General features: G+C 39.8%; 1 protein-coding gene across 1 annotated transcript in view; it reads right to left on the minus strand.

Moving 5' to 3' along the window:
* LOC128232593 (uncharacterized) overlaps nucleotides 1-18,259 on the minus strand; it is a 54,657-nt gene that overhangs the window by 18,255 nt on the left and 18,143 nt on the right. The window contains exons 6-8 of the mRNA XM_052946248.1: nucleotides 17,724-17,899; nucleotides 11,717-11,871; nucleotides 947-1,043 (exon numbers count right to left, since the gene is read on the minus strand). Coding sequence (XP_052802208.1) covers nucleotides 947-1,043; nucleotides 11,717-11,871; nucleotides 17,724-17,899 — 428 coding nt within the window. The remainder of the gene's footprint in view (nucleotides 1-946; nucleotides 1,044-11,716; nucleotides 11,872-17,723; nucleotides 17,900-18,259) is intronic.

The following is an 18,259-nucleotide window of genomic DNA, read 5'->3' on the forward strand; positions in this document are numbered from 1 at the left end:
GTATCGAGGTGAAAACTGGCCTGCTATGTATAGCGGTGAAAACTGGGTTGCTATGTATCGAGGTAGAAACTGGGCTGCTATGTATCGAGGTGAAAACTGGCCTGCTATGTATCGAGGTAAAAACTGGGCTGCCATGTATCGAGGTGAAAACTGGTCTGCTATGTATCGCGGTGAAAACTGGGCTGCTATGTATCGTGGTGAAAACTGGGCTGCTATGTATCGAGGTGAAAACTGGGCTGCTATGTATCGCGGTAAAAACTGGTTTGTTATGTATCGAGGTGAAAACTGGGCTGCTATGTATCGAGGTGAAAACTGGGCTGCTATGTATCGAGGTGAAAACTGGTCTGCTATGTATCGAGGTACACCAAGATTGAGTGAACGGATCAACAAATTGAACGACTTTTAGTCGACACAGTTAGGTTTTATCCAAACAGCTGTTTCAAGTAACGTTTTCACATAACTAGCACATTTAGGCTTTCCTTTAGTACAGTCTGTCTCAAGATTGTTATACAACGATCACTATATGTTACAAACCATTTTTTTGATAATTATTATATATACCTTGTTAATTATAATTGATATCAAAATTCACAATATACTAACATTGTCGATATGGACTGTTTTAATGAGGTTTGTTTACACAAAAAAGCATGAGCTCTTTCATTCTTTTTTCAGAAACCCCATATTTCACAACCATAGTTGAGATGCCATGAGACAAATACGTCAGACCATTGGCATATCGTACTAGGTTTTTTAGAATTTAAGTATTTGTTATATCCTTTAATTCTTACCAGCTCGTTTTGACTATTTCAGTATAAAACTACCAGTATGTTTGAACGCAGTATCATCCGGCGATCATATTGGCATAAACGCTAAACTAAATTATTCCTATGTATGGCACGAGTGGTTAACGCGCGAGTAATTGTACATCAACTATGAACATTACCCATCAGTATCGATGAACGTGACGGAGGGTGCGCTGAAGTCGCTCTCACTAGATACTTCACACGTTTTCATCCTCGCCCCAGCAATACTGGTATCGGCTGCAAGGGAAACAACACAAGCTATTACACAGGCGCCTCCTGCAGTTTCAAACTTGCAATGACGGCATCAACGCTAACATACGGCGATCAGATATGTATGATAACGAAATTAACGGAAAAATATGCATATTCTATGGGGACCAAGAAATAAAACAGGTTAAATTAATAACGCACCTATGCATTTCCCATGAGGACAGTCTTAAAATACGTACACGCATTTCAGAACGTTTACATAAAGCTAGAAATGCTTTCTTTTCAATGGTGGGCCAGGGTGTCCATCCTCTCGGTGTGAACCCCTTAGTAGCCACAAGTCTTTACAAAAAGTTATTCCCATTGCTCTCTACGGCTCCGAACTCTGGAACTCTATGACTAACGTTGACACATTAGCCATCAACCGTCCCCAACACTTCGTAGCCAACAAGATACAAGGACTGCATATCTCTACCAGATCGGATAGGTCGGAATCTTTTCTAAGATTAACTAAGCTAGACACCCAAGTCGAAAAAAGAAAACTGATGTTCTTACACAAGCTGTTAATGCTTCCAAACAAGTGTATTAGCAAACAAATTTTTGTGAGAAAATATATTTCTTACATTCTTGATAACAACTCAATCAAACGAGGATTTATACCAGATATATGTAAGCTGTTGACATGCAATTTGTGCTAAATAGCTACTTCTCCGTAGAAAGAGCCCTGATAAACAAACTAGGAAACGCATGGTTAACAATGGTGTAATATATATATGCAAGTTATGCTGGGATTCCCGTACTTCGAATGATTGCGATTTTATGCTATTTCGTATTCTTCAACCATGTATACAACCTGCTATTATGTATACTATTTCCAGAAAAAGTAGTTTTCGTCACACAGCAAGGATTATAGCAAAATTGTGGTGCAGACCTTCGATTTTAAGAAACAGACATTGTGCTAAGTGTAATTTAACCGACAGAAGAGCTTGTACATATATTAAGCGATTGATATCACACATTGGCAATAAGGGAAAACTTTACTACCCAAATGAATACTCCTTTGAATGGACACGATTATGAAAGCTGAAATAACTTAGAACATATACAATGGACTCTGCGACTTCTCGGAGCACCTTTAGAACCTTTTATAGACACCGACAACAACGCACTACTTCTGCAATGTTCATACAACTATACATTACGGTGTATACGTGCATACTTTGACTAGAGTTTGCTTAAGCGACATTTAATAGCGCTTAACATAATAACTGTAGTTGGGTTGCTTATCAACTACCAATTATAACCATAAGCATGCATAATAATTTTTACCTAAACTAATCTATGTATACGGTTAAACCGAACAGCATATAAACCTGTTGCCGTAAAAACCTCGTGTTCGGCCTGTTATTATACTCATCACAGCTATGTTTATAATCAGTAATTAAATCGCTAGTTTAAATAATAAAGTGGGCCCGTTATAAGATAAAATAGAAAATTAGAATACAAAATCTAAAAACAAAAGCATCCAATGTTCATATGTGTTACTATATATATATAATCATGTTAGATACGTTCACTTGGTTTATTGTGTTAACTTGTTCTATATTGCTCAATGTTAGAGCAATTTATAAGTTGTAAATATATTTGCATATCTTCTATATAGAAGGAAATAAATTTTTGATTGATTGATTGATTGTAATTTACGGAACTAATATTTACTTATTTGCCAACCAGCATTATTTTTAGACTAGTAATCAGTTAAAAATTTATATAACACATTTATTATACCAAATATGCATTTCGTACACACAATGCGAAAAGAAATCTTCGGAACATTTTAAGAACGACGTTTTATGTGTAGTACAATGGAAAACTTACAAACGTTACAAATATAAAACTTTCTATAAAGGTTCTGTGTAAACATTATTATTTGAACTATGATCTCTAAGTGTTTATATAATTGCAATTCATAACCTCGCGGTTTTGAGAGACAAAAACACTTAATGTACTTTTTGACCTGTGTATTTGTTGTAAATACTTTTATGAAATGAGTTCGACATTTTATGCCATAAATACGTTTTGAAAAAATGTAAGTTATATTTGATTGCATTAAAATTTTAAGTTATAGTATTTTAATTGTTTATTCGAATATATTAATCGTATAAAGCACATATTAAATTATTGAATATGCAGTTTACATAATGGAACATGATTGTCATCTTAAATATATTTTGAAATATCTGAAAAGCTAATTATGATTTACCATTGGATCACATGTCAGTTGTACATGGTTTAAGTGTTCTCAAAACCTGAGATCAAGTACTCCGTCGCATCTTCGGATACGAACGACCGACCATTTCCGTTATTTTATCGGATGGATGCCGAGTAACAGAATGGGGGTATTGGACTATGACTCCGTCATAGCTATTGTATGGTTTGTTTTGAGCGTGAGCTAGGGCCCAACTAACGTTGAAAGTACTGGTTGTGGTTACCTTTGATCAATGTGGTCATTGGCGTTAACGTAAGTACAGCTAAGAGTTGGCCGGGTGTGAATATAAGCACAATTGACAGTTTCTCGGGTGGTTATGGGCCTGAACATGACGACAGTTTACAGTTTGTTGGGTGGCAATGGGCCTGAACATGACGACAGTTTACAGTTTGTTGGGTGGCAATGGGCCTGAACATGACGACAGTTTACAGTTTGTTGGGTGGCAATGGGCCTGAACATGACGACAGTTTACAGTTTGTTGGGTGGCAATGGGCCTGAACATGACGACAGTTTACAGTTTGTTGGGTGGCAATGGGCCTGAACATGACGACAGTTTACAGTTGGTTGGGTAGGCTATAGGTAGTGACTTTAAAAGAACTTACTGGTGAACGTGTTGGTTATTGGCATGAACTTAAGAACAATTTGTCCAGGGTAGTTATGGGCGTTGAATTCAGTACAACTTGAACGAAATGGTTAGCACTATTTGCAGTCGAACATGGTGATTGTCAACTTAAAGAAAGACACAATATACAATTGCATGGTCAGGTAATGGGAAAAGACCTAAGTACAATGTTCAGATGAATTAGTCGATCAAATCTGTGAACTTAATAACAATTTGCAGATGAGAGAGGCAGTTTTGAACGCGAACAAAAGTTAAACTTACAGTTGAATGGGATGAACGGGGTGGTTATTGGCGTGGACGTGAAAGTATCTTTTAGTTGATCGGGATAATTTTAACACAACTAAAGGAATTGTAAAGGGCGGGATTTTGAGCACTCCTTATAATTGGTCGGTCAGAATGAAAGTGTGTGTGTGTGTGTGTGGGGGGGGGGGGGGGGGGGGTAATTAACTTGAGCACAACTTATAATTGGTCAGTATGATTGTGGGAGTGCATTTGAGCACATTTTATACTTCGTTCAACGGGATGTTTATAAGCGTATATGTTATATTTGAACATGATATGGGGAATTACTTACAGTTAGACGGGATGGTAATGGGCATGATCTGGGGGATAACTTACAGTTAAACGGGATGGTTATAGGCATGATCTGGGGAATAACTTAAAGTAAAACGGGATGGTTATGGGCATGATCTGGGGAATAACTTACAGTTAAACGGGATGGTTATAGGCATGATCTGGGGAATAACTTAAAGTAAAACGGGATGGTTATGGGCATGATCTGGGGGATAACTTACAGTTAAACGGGATGGTTATAGGCATGATCTGGGGGATAACTTACAGTTAAACGGGATGGTTATAGGCATGATCTGGGGAATAACTTAAAGTTAAACGGGATGGTTATGGGCATGATCTGGGGAATAACTTACAGTTAAACGGATGATAATGGGCATGATCTGGGGAATAACTGACAGGTGAACGGGATGATTATGGGCATGATATGGGGAATACCTTTCAGTAAAATGGGATTGATATGCGCATGAACTGGGGAATAACTGACAATTGAAAGGGATGGTTATGGGCATGATATGGGGAATGACTTTCAGTTAAACGGATGATAATGGGCATGATCTGGGGAATAACTTTCAGTAAAATGGGATTGTTATGGCCATACTCTGGGGAATGACTTGCAGTTAAACGGGATGGTTATGGTCATGATCAGGGGAATAACTTACAGTTAAACGGGATGGTTATGGCCATACTCTGGGGGATAACTTACAGTTAAACGGGATGGTTATAGGCATGATCTGGGGAATAACTTACAGTTAAACGGGATGGTTATGGGCATGATCTGGGGAATAACTTACAGTTAAACGGGATGATAATGGGCATGATCTGGGGAATAACTGACAGTTGAACGGGATGATTATGGGCATGATATGGGGAATACCTTTCAGTAAAACGGGATTGTTATGCGCATGAACGGGGGAATAACTGACAATTGAAAGGGATGGTTATGGGCATGATATGGGGAATGACTTTCAGTTAAACGGGATGATAATGGGCATGATCTGGGGAATAACTGACAGTTGAACGGGATGATTATGGGCATGATATGGGGAATACCTTTCAGTAAAACGGGATTGTTATGCGCATGAACGGGGGAATAACTGACAATTGAAAGGGATGGTTATGGGCATGATATGGGGAATGACTTTCAGTTAAACGGGATGGTTATGGGCATGATCTGGGGAATAACTTTCAGTTAAACGGGATGGTTATGGCCATACTCTGGGGAATAACTTTCAGTAAAATGGGATGGTTATGGCCATACTCTGGGGAATAACTTTCAGTAAAATGGGATGGTTATGGCCATACTCTGGGGAATGACTTGCAGTTAAGCGGGATGGTTATGGCCATACTCTGGGGAATGACTTTCAGTTAAACGGGATGGTTATGGCAATGATCTGGGGAATAACTTTCAGTAAAACGGGATGGTTATGGCCATACTCTGGGGAATGACTTACAGTTAAACGGGATGGTTATGGCCATACTCTGGGGAATGACTTGCAGTTAAACGGGATGGTTATGGCAATGATCTGGGGAATGACTTGCAGTTAAACGGGATGGTTATGGCCATACTCTGGGGAATGACTTGCCGTTAAACGGGATGGTTATGGTCATACTCTGGGGAATGACTTGTAGTTAAACGGGATGGTTATGGCCATACTCTGGGGAATGACTTGCAGTTAAACGGGATGGTTATGGCCATACTCTGGGGAATGACTTGCAGTTAAACGGGATGGTTATGGCCATACTCTGGGGAATGACTTGCAGTTAAACGGGGTCGTTATGGCAATGATCTGGGGAATAACTTTCAGTAAAATGGGATGGTTATGGTCATACTCTGGGGAATGACTTGCAGTTAAACGGGATGGTTATGGCCATACTCTGGGGAATGACTTGTAGTTAAACGGGATAGTTATGGTCATACTCTGGGGAATGACTTGCAGTTAAACGGGATGGTTATGGCCATACTCTGGGGAATGACTTGGGGAATGACTTGCAGTTAAACGGGATGGTTATGGCCATACTCTGGGGAATGACTTTCAGTAAAACGGGATGGTTATGGCCATACTCTGGGGAATGACTTGGGGAATGACTTGCAGTTAAACGGGATGGTTATGGCCATACTCTGGGGAATGACTTGCAGTTAAACGGGATGGTTATGGCCATACTCTGGGGAATGACTTGCAGTTAAACGGGATGGTTATGGCCATACTCTGGGGAATGACTTGCAGTTAAACGGGATGGTTATGGCCATACTCTGGGGAATGACTTGCAGTTAAACGGGATGGTTATGGCCATACTCTGGGGAATGACTTGCAGTTAAACGGGATGGTTATGGCCATACTCTGGGGAATGACTTGCAGTTAAACGGGATGGTTATGGCCATACTCTGGGGAATGACTTGCAGTTAAACGGGATGGTTATTGCCATACTCTGGGGAATGACTTGCAGTTAAACGGGATGGTTATGGCCATACTCTGGGGAATGACTTTCAGTAAAACGGGATGGTTATAGCCATACTCTGGGGAATGACTTGCAGTTAAACGGGATCGTTATGGCAATGATCTGGGGAATAACTTTTAGTAAAATGGGATGGTTATGGCCATACTCTGGGGAATGACTTGCAGTTAAACGGGATGGTTATGGCAATACTCTGGGGAATGACTTGCAGTTAAATGGGATGGTATGGCCATACTCTGGGAAATGACTTGTAGTTAAACGAGATGGTTATTGCCATACTCTGGGGAATGACTTGCAGTTAAACGGGATGGTTATGGCCATACTCTGGGGAATGACTTGCAGTTAAACGGAATGGTTATGGCCATACTCTGGGGAATGACTTTCAGTAAAACGGGATGGTTATGGCCATACTCTGGGGAATGACTTGCAGTTGAACGGGATGGTTATGGCCATACTCTGGGGAATGACTTGCAGTTAAACGGGATCGTTATGGCAATGATCTCGGGAATAACTTTCAGTAAAATGGGATGGTTATGGCCATACTCTGGGGAATGACTTGCAGTTAAACGGGATGGTTATGGCCATACTCTGGGGAATGACTTGTAGTTAAACGGGATAGTTATGGTCATACTCTGGGGAATGACTTGCAGTTAAACGGGATGGTTATGGCCATACTCTGGGGAATGACTTGGGGAATGACTTGCAGTTAAACGGGATGGTTATGGCCATACTCTGGGGAATGACTTGCAGTAAAACGGGATGGTTATGGCCATACTCTGGGGAATGACTTGCAGTTAAACGGGATGGTTATGGCCATACTCTGGGGAATGACTTGCAGTTAAACGGGATGGTTATGGCCATACTCTGGGGAATGACTTGCAGTTAAACGGGATGGTTATGGCCATACTCTGGGGAATGACTTGCAGTTAAACGGGATGGTTATGGCCATACTCTGGGGAATGACTTGCAGTTAAACGGGATGGTTATGGCCATACTCTGGGGAATGACTTGCAGTTAAACGGGATGGCTATGGCCATACTCTGGGGAATGACTTGCAGTTAAACGGGATGGTTATGGCCATACTCTGGGGAATGACTTTCAGTAAAACGGGATGGTTATGGCCATACTCTGGGGAATGACTTGCAGTTAAACGGGATGGTTATGGCCATACTCTGGGGAATGACTTGCAGTTAAACGGGATGGTTATTGCCATACTCTGGGGAATGACTTGCAGTTAAACGGGATGGTTATGGCCATACTCTGGGAAATGACTTGCAGTTAAACGGGATGGTTATAGCCATACTCTGGGGAATGACTTGCAGTTAAACGGGATCGTTATGGCAATGATCTGGGGAATAACTTTTAGTAAAATGGGATGGTTATGGCCATACTCTGGGGAATGACTTGCAGTTAAACGGGATGGTTATGGCCATACTCTGGGGAATGACTTGCAGTTAAATGGGATGGTATGGCCATACTCTGGGAAATGACTTGTAGTTAAACGGGATGGTTATTGCCATACTCTGGGGAATGACTTGCAGTTAAACGGGATGGTTATGGCCATACTCTGGGGAATGACTTGCAGTTAAACGGAATGGTTATGGCCATACTCTGGGGAATGACTTTCAGTAAAACGGGATGGTTATGGCCATACTCTGGGGAATGACTTGCAGTTAAACGGGATGGTTATGGCCATACTCTGGGGAATGACTTGCAGTTAAACGGGATGGTTATGGCCATACTCTGGGGAATGACTTGCAGTTAAACGGGATGGTTATGGCCATACTCTGGGGAATGACTTGCAGTTAAATGGGATGGTTATGGCCATACTCTGGGATATGACTTGTAGTTAAACGGGATGGTTATTGCCATACTCTGGGGAATGACTTGCAGTTAAACGGGATGGTTATGGCCATACTCTGGGGAATGACTTGCAGTTAAACGGGATGGTTATGGCCATACTCTGGGGAATGACTTGCAGTTAAACGGGATGGTTATAGCCATACTCTGGGGAATGACTTGCAGTTAAACGGGATCGTTATGGCAATGATCTGGGGAATAACTTTCAGTAAAATGGGATGGTTATGGCCATACTCTGGGGAATGACTTGCAGTTAAACGGGATCGTTATGGCAATGATCTGGGGAATAACTTTCAGTAAAATGGGATGGTTAAGGCCATACTCTGGGGAATGACTTGCAGTTAAACGGGATGGTTATTGCCATACTCTGGGGAATAACTTGCAGTTAAACGGGATTGTTATGGCCATACTCTGGGGAATGACTTGCAGTTAAACGGGATGGTCATGGGCGATCTGGGGCTTAAGGTAGAGCTTACCCTATATGCGCCTTAACCGTGCAAACTAGGCCCTCGCATTGTTGTACGAAAATGTGTTGTCACTGCTCTCAGTGTTTAATTTACATTTCGAACATAAGTGAAAATGTTTTTACATGAAGATTTTCTTTAAATTATAAATAAACTTTATTAATTTGTATTTTGATGTTTGCATAAATTTATTGCTTTCAAGCTTGCTTATTCGTATAGTTTTTTTCGTATTTTCTGCATGTGTTGTATATAGTTTGTTCATTCTTACAATTCTTCAATCACTTTCGGATGAAACAAAGAGTGAATGGTTCAATGCGTGAACATAAGTTGAACCTAAAGATGAACGGAGTCGTTATAAGTTTTAACTTGAGTATGACTTTCAGTTAAACGGGATGGTCTGAACTTTGGCATAACTAGATGCTGAACGAAATGGTTTAATGCATTAACCTGAACATATCTTACAGCTGGACGGGGTGGTTATATGTTTTGACCTTAACATTTCTTACAGCTGGACGGGGTGGTTATATGCGTTAACCTGTACATATCTTACAGCTGGACGGGGTGGTTATATGGGTTTACCCGAACATATCTTACAGCTGGACGGGCTGGTTATATGTGTTAACCCGAGCATATCTTACAGCTGGACGGGGTGATTATGTGCGTTAACCCGAACATATCTTACAGCTGGACGGGGTGATTATATGCGTTAACCCGAACATATCTTACAGCTGGACGGGGTGGTTATATGGGTTTAACCGAACATATCTTACAGCTGGACGGGCTGGTTATATGTGTTAACCCGAGCATATCTTACAGCTGGACGGGGTGATTATATGCGTTAACCCGAACATATCTTACCGCTGGACGGGGTGGTTATATGCGTTAACCCGAGCATATCTTACAGCTGGACGGGGTGGTTATATGGGTTTACCCGAGCATATCGTACAGCTGGACGGGGTGGCTATATGCGTTAACCTGTACATATCTTACAGCTGGACGTGTTGGTTATACGCGTTAACCCGAACATATCTTACAGCTGGACGGGGTGAAGTTATGCGTTAACCTGAGCATATCTTACAGCTGAACGGGGTGGTTATATGCGTTAACCTGTACATATCTTACAGCTGGACGTGGTGGTTATATGCGTTAACCTGAACATATCTTACAGCTGGACGGGCTGGTTATATGCGTTAACCCGAGCATATCTTACAGCTGAACGGGGTGGTTATATGCGTTAACCTGTACATATCTTACAGCTGAACGGGGTGGTTATATGCGTTAACCTGTACATATCTTACAGCTGGACGTGGTGGTTATATGCGTTAACCGGAACATATCTTACAGCTGGACGGGCTGGTTATATGTGTTAACCCGAGCATATCTTTCAGCGGAGGGGGGGGGGGTGTTATGCGTTAACCTGAACATATTTTACAGCTGGACGTGGTGGTTATATGCGTTAACCCGAACATATCTTACAGCTGGACGTGTTGGTTATACGCGTTAACCCGAACATATCTTACAGCTGGACGGGGTGAAGTTATGCGTTAACCTGAGCATATCTTACAGCTGAACGGGGTGGTTATATGCGTTAACCTGTACATATCTTACAGCTGGACGTGGTGGTTATATGCGTTAACCTGAAAATATCTTACAGCTGGACGGGCTGGTTATATGCGTTAACCCGAGCATATCTTACAGCGGAGGGGGTGGAGTTATGCGTTAACCTGAACATATTTTACAGCTGGACGTGTTGGTTATACGCGTTAACCCGAACATATCTTACAGCTGGACGGGGTGAAGTTATGCGTTAACCTGAGCATATTTTACAGCTGAACGGGGTGGTTATATGCGTTTACCCGAACATATCTTACAGCTGGACGAGGTGGTGTTATGCGTTAAACTGAGCATATCTTACAGCTGGACGGGGTGAAGTTATGCGTTAACCTGAACATATCTTACAGCTGGACGTGGTGGTTATATGCGTTAACCCGAACATATTTTACAGCTGGACGGGGTGGTGTTATGCGTTAACCTGAACATATCTTACAGCTGGACGGGGTGGTATTATGCGTTAACCTGAGCATATCTTACAGCTGAACGTGGTGGTTATATGCGTTAACCCGAACATATCTTACAGCTGGACGGGGTGGTGTTATGCGTTTACCTGAGCATATCTTACAGCTGGACGGGGTGGTTATATGCGTTAACCTGAACATATCTTACACAGCTGGACAAGGTGGTTATGTGCGTGAAATTAAATTTATTTTACAGCTGGACAGGGTGTTTATATGCGTTAACCTGAACATATCGTAAAGATGGATTGGTAGTTTATATGCGTGAAATTACATATTTATACACACAATATTTTTACATTTGAACCTGTGAGTTATAAGTGTGAACTTGATCACAAGTAACATCTGAACCCTCTTGTTGCAAAAAAAACAACAAGATCATTACTTACATTTGTACGGGTCTGTTGTGAGCGTGAATTTGAGCTGCGCAGCCTTGCCGAGCTCCATGTTGGTTTGGACGGACTTTGTCGCCTGGTCCACCACCTCTAGCACCAGGGTAACGGTGTCCTCAGTAACTGTGTTCATCACTACAGAGTCTGTCCATCTAAGCGAGTAGATGTTACGCATTGTGCAAGAATGTTGATATAAACAAATCATAATAGTGTCTGCAAATAACACGTGCTCGTTCATCAGTTAAACAAACACGAGTTCAAACTATTTTCAAGCGAAGGTCAAATTTTACCGCCAAAATAGCGGTTTCAAATATTTGAAAGTTTTGTTTGTCAGTGCGTTATTTTGCAAGCGTTATTCTAAGCTACAGTTAAATGGTCTGTTAACCCAGTGGAAACGATATGTGTAAGGATGTTTCATTGGGTAATGAGCACGAATTTACAGTAGTAAGTAAGAGGGGCATTACGTATCTTATGTACGAGGGGCATTCAGTATGTAATGTACCAGGGTCATTCAGTATGTAATGTACCAGGGGCATTCAGTATGTAATGTGCGATGGGGATTCAGTATTTAATGTACGAGGGGCATTCAATATGTAATATACGAGGGGCATTCAGTATTTTATGTACGAGGGGCATTCAGTATGTAATGCACGAGGGGCATTCAGTATGTATTGTACGAGGGGCATTCAGTATGTATTGTACGAGGGGCATTCAGTATGTAATGCACGAGGGGCATTCAGTATGTAATGCACGAGGGGCATTCAGTATGTATTGTACGAGGGGCATTCAGTATGTAATGTACGATGGGCATTCAGTATGTAATGTACGAGGGACATTCGGTATATAATGTACCAGGGGCATTCAGTATGTAATGTACCAGAGGCATTCAGTCTGTAATGTACCAGGGGCATTCAGTATGTAATGTACCAGGGGCATTCAGTATGTAATGTACCAGGGGCATTCAGTATGTAATGTACCAGGGGCATTCAGTATGTAATGTACCAGGGGCATTCAGTATGTAATGTACGAGAGGCATTTAGTATGTTATGTACGAGGGTAATCCAATATGTCTTGTTTGAGGGGCATTAAGTATGTATTGTATCAGGGGGATTTAGTAAATTATGTCCGAGGGATATTTAGAATGTAATATCCGATGGGCATTCAGTATGTAATGTACGCGGGCTATTCCGTATGTAATGTACGAGGGACGTCCGGCATTTAATATACGATAGCATTCAATATTTTATGTACATGGGGAATTCAGAATGGAATGTTCGAGTGACATTGAGTATGTAATATGCGAGGGACATCCGGTATGTAATATACGAGGAACAATCAGTATGCAATGTACTAGGGACGTTTAGAATGAAGTGTACGAGTTGCATGTAGTATGTAATATACTAGGTACAATTAGTATGTTATTTCGAGGGGCATATATTATGAATTTAGTTTATATACGAGTGGCATTTGGTATGTAATATACGAGTGGCATTTGGTATGTTATATACGAGGGGCATTTGGTATGTAATATACGAGGGGCATTTAGTATGTAATATACGAGGGGCATTTAGTATGTAATATACGAGGGGCATTTGGTATGTAATATACGAGGGGCATTTAGTATGTAATATACGAGGGGCATTTAGTATGTAATATACGAGGGGCATTAAGTATGTAATATACGAGGGGCATTTAGTATGTAATATACGAGAGGCATTTGGTATGAATTATACGAGGGGCATTTGGTATGTAATATACGAGTGGCATTTGGTATGTTATATACGAGGGGCATTTGGTATGTAATATACGAGGGGCATTTGGTATGTAATATACGAGGGGCATTTGATATGTAATATACGAGGTGCATTTGGTATGTAATATACGAGTGGCATTTTAGTATGTAATATACGAGTGGCATTTTAGTATGTTATATACGAGTGGCATTTGGTATGTAATATACGAGTGGCATTTGGTATGTTATATACGAGGGGCATTTGGTATGTAATATACGAGGGGAATGTGGTATATAATATACGAGGGGCATTTGATTTGTAATATACGAGGGGCATTTGGTATGTAATATACGAGAGGCATTTGGTATGTTATATACGAGGGGCATTTGATATGTAATACACGAGGGGCATTTGGTATGTAATATACGAGTGGCATTTAGTATGTAATATACGAGTGGCATTTGGTATGTAATATACGAGTGGCATTTGGTATGTAATATACGAGGGGCAATTGGTATGTAATATACGAGTGGCATTTGGTATGTAATATACGAGGGGCATTTGGTATGTAATATACGGGTGGCATTTGGTATGTAATATACGAGGGGCAATTGGTATGTAATATACGGGTGGCATTTGGTATGTAATATACGAAGGGCAATTGGTATGTAATATACGAGTGGCATTTGGTATGTAATATACGAGGGGCATTTGGTATGTAATATACTGGTGGCATTTGGTATGTAATATACGAAGGGCATTTGGTATGTAATATACGGGTGGCATTTGGTATGTAATATACGAGGGGCATTTGGTATGTAATATACGGGTGGCATTTGGTATGTAATATACGAGGGGCATTTGGTATGTAATATACGGGTGGCATTTGGTATGTAATATACGAAGGGCAATTGGTATGTAATATACGAGAGGCATTTGGTATGTAATATACGAGTGGCATTTGGTATGTAATATACGAGGGGCATTTAGTATGTAATATACGAGGGGTATTTGGTATGTAATATACGAGGGGCATTTAGTATGTAATATACGAGGCATTTGGTATGTAATATACGAGGGGCATTTCGTATGTAATTTACGAGGGGCATTTAGTATGTAATATACGAGGGGCATTTGGTACGAGGAACAATCGTCATGTTTTATATGAGGAATAGTCGGTAATAGAATTACGAGGGGATTTCGGTAGGTTTTGTACGATGAGCATGTAGTACTGAAGCTCGTTTATGATAGATATTGGAACAAATATTTATAAACTTCAATATGTTATAGATTACAATTTCTGTTATTTTCCAACTTTAAAAACGTTTATAAATGCTGGCATGTCCCTGTAGTTTCTATCATATTATCATTATGAGCTATTAACAAAATGTATCAAAAGGAAAATCTGCGTTATATGAACTGGTCTTAGCTTCGTTTATTTGCGAATGTGAGACACGTCATTTATTTTGGATGGTGCAAAACAGTGCTTTTTATTTTAAACTTTGGGCATAACTCCCGACGCCAAAGTCCCTATGTTGTCATTAACACATACATAAATTTTCTAATTCAAATTGTGCTATTTAGTCGATATATGTTCACATCTATAGAACACGACGTCTAACACCATTAGAGTCAGTTCTACAGTGGCACAAACTAGTTATATTATTTAAGGAAGTTAATCAATAGTAAAACTTTCCGTATACTTGGTGTTTGCATTTTTGTTTGGGGCAATGACAATCAACATGTTTTTCAAATTTTCGGATACAATTTTCACAGACTTCGTAAGAATCATTGTTTTCGACATTTATTCATCATTTTTGGAATATTGAAACAATATTATTATTGGGGTAAATCTTGTCTGGGAGTAAGAGTGCATCTTTAAGATATTAAAATTTGATAATAAAACAAACCAAATTGTTTCTTCATATCGTTAAAATATCATACAATTGTCTTTTTGGATTGAATTGTATTAGACCCACGTTGGATATAAAATATATTTTTATTTGATTTTGATCGTACCCCGACGTTTAGATATGACGTCTTAAACACTTTCAAATCCAACTATAATCCAACGTTATTTTAATGTTGGGTCCTTAGTGTGCACAACGTCCACACAACGTCAATGTTTACTGGGTTTGAGCATTGAAGGTTCGTTTCCGTTCCATATGTTCTACCAATAAAGGAATTTCCATGAATCTTGGATCAAATTTAAAGCTTATTGCGACAACATTCAAAACCCATGTCCTATGGTTAAAATATGAGACCATGACATTGATTTTCAGATGATTATATTAGCCGGTAGTGGATTTTGTATTGCATGCTAATACTACGAAAGACCTGTGATCATATTCCAAGTTCAATTATATTTCAAGATTTCACGATCGAACTTCACGAAACCATGAAATTTTATGCTGAAGTAATGAAGTCGTGGAGTTATATGTATAAAAACGTGATTTCATGAAGTTGAAATCTTGAATTTAAATTGCGTTTATAAGCATAACAGAAGCCAAAAAAGTACAATATGTTTACATAGGTTTTTATTTAAAGCTTATCCAATACGATTATTAAGCTAGATTTAAGTAAATTTATATAATATCATAATTGGTATAATACATTCCGCTGCGTATTATTTGCCATAAAGTTGTACTTATTAATTAATCGTGTTAGTTAATTTACAAAACAGAGTCATGTCATCTATACTATGATATTGTTAGATAGCATTTATATAAAGAAGTGTTCACCTAAACCTATCCTCCAAAGGTGAGGTGCACCTCTGTATTTAAAGGTGCCGGCCGTAATGTTCAGGTGCATCTTTTTATTTTAGGTAATCAAAAACATGTTCAATCTACACCTAAAAGATATGAACGCAGCTCTTAATATAGAAGTATACCTCTATTAAATTTTTAAAAAAAAATTAAAAAAATGATAGAGGTGTACCTTTTAATTTAGAATAAACTTGCGAATTGATTTTCACTCAAAAATATGGCGGCTGGTAGCTTAAATCAATAAACGAGCGATAAACGAAATGTGAAAAATGCGTTGGTACTTAAACGTGATGAGAAAGCGGGTATGAACATTTCACAACAATTGCTAGTGACAAGTTCGTACAAATGTGTTACACACGTGTGAGGAATTCGTACGAATATTTTATTCAAATTGGTAAACAATACGGTTTAACAGCGCTATATCGCCTATATATTATTTATGATACATATAATATCCTATTCGTTTTCTTTCAAAACGAAATGTACTAAACTCCTTTACTATAATTATAAACGTTCGTTTCATAGATAATACATCTATAGAAATGCATATTGAATGACTCATGTGATTATGTATACTTTATTTACCAAAAACAAATGAAAAAAAAAAAACGTTAATCTAATTATTTTATCGCCATGATAGCTAATGCTGATGTATATATATATTATGCATTAACATATTTTACTTTCAACCTATATACAACGTGTACGTGTAGAAACATTGTGCAACAGGGGCCGATCTTTCAGAGCTTTGTTAAAGTTAACAGCATTGTTAACGTCATCGTTGTTAAGTTTAAGATCGTTACGTTAAAGGTTTAATGGATATTCTTATGATCTGCAGTATTTCCAAAAGGGTTTGAGATTTGTTAATATGTGAGCACATCCAACAGAGCAAAGATTTTCAGTGTTTGAGCACCTCGACTGAGACTAAACTAAACAATTACCTACGATCCTCGAGCGACAAGTTCTAAGAAATGACGTTTGTCTCGTACATGCCAAAGATTACAAGATTACAAGAGCTGTCGCAGGACAGAGCCGCTCAACAATACGCTGCTTTATCTTAGAAATAATGCACCAGTCAATTGTAAACACGCCCCCACCCGGTCCGGAAATAGCGGGGACTTTGAATTTCTGTCCAGCCAATCCCGGGTAAAATCCCCGCCCTGCGGGAACAAACTGCTGATAAAATCCCCGCCAAATAACCACGCACCCAGCATTCCCCGCTATTTTTGGCGCGAAAACAAAACCACCGCATTCACTCGGCACTGCAGAGCCACATGGTAGGTAAAACAAGTCCCATACCCCCCGCTATACCCGGTATACCCTCGGACCTGAGTGGGCGTGGCTACAATTGACTGGTGTATAAATGCATTAATGATTTTCTACAAACACGCGAGTAGAAAAGCCCTCCTTATTCGGGCTAAATCGAACAAACTTGATTTAAATTGAATGGAAACGAAACTTAAGTTAATTATAAGGTACACTACAAGAGGACATTTTTTGACATACCCATCTCCGAACAATGTTCGGAGAGGCAGCACAGTCTGATCGGTAACACCACCGGTCCCGTCGATGGAGACACGGAATTCAAGGTCGTCGTCAACTGGAGATGGCGCGCCTACACCTGACACGGCAGTCACGAATGTCCGCACGATGAAATCGACCACCATAGTTCCGTCATCGTACTGGCAACAATCAAGTGCATCTTTATCAACGTTGGCTATTGTTAGCAGTGAATGTGTGACTGCGGTGTGGGTTCACTGATATACATGTACTTGTGTTGGCTGATATGTAACATTTTTAAAGACTCTATAACTTCTTTCAATATCCAGTTAAATATTTAGTTATTACATTAAAATTATCTTCAGAGATTTCAACCGGTAATGGCCAAAGTTGCAGAAGGCCTCTGCAAATACAAATTTGCTGTTCGCTCACATTCTGACTTCTAGTATGGGCAATGGGCAGTGCTCACTATTTTCAACTTTAACACAAGATATTAATGTCAACTACCTTCAACTTTAAACAAGATCTGACAGCTATGATAC

Source organism: Mya arenaria, chromosome 4, assembly GCF_026914265.1.
Source record: "Mya arenaria isolate MELC-2E11 chromosome 4, ASM2691426v1".
NCBI lineage: Eukaryota > Metazoa > Mollusca > Bivalvia > Myida > Myidae > Mya > Mya arenaria.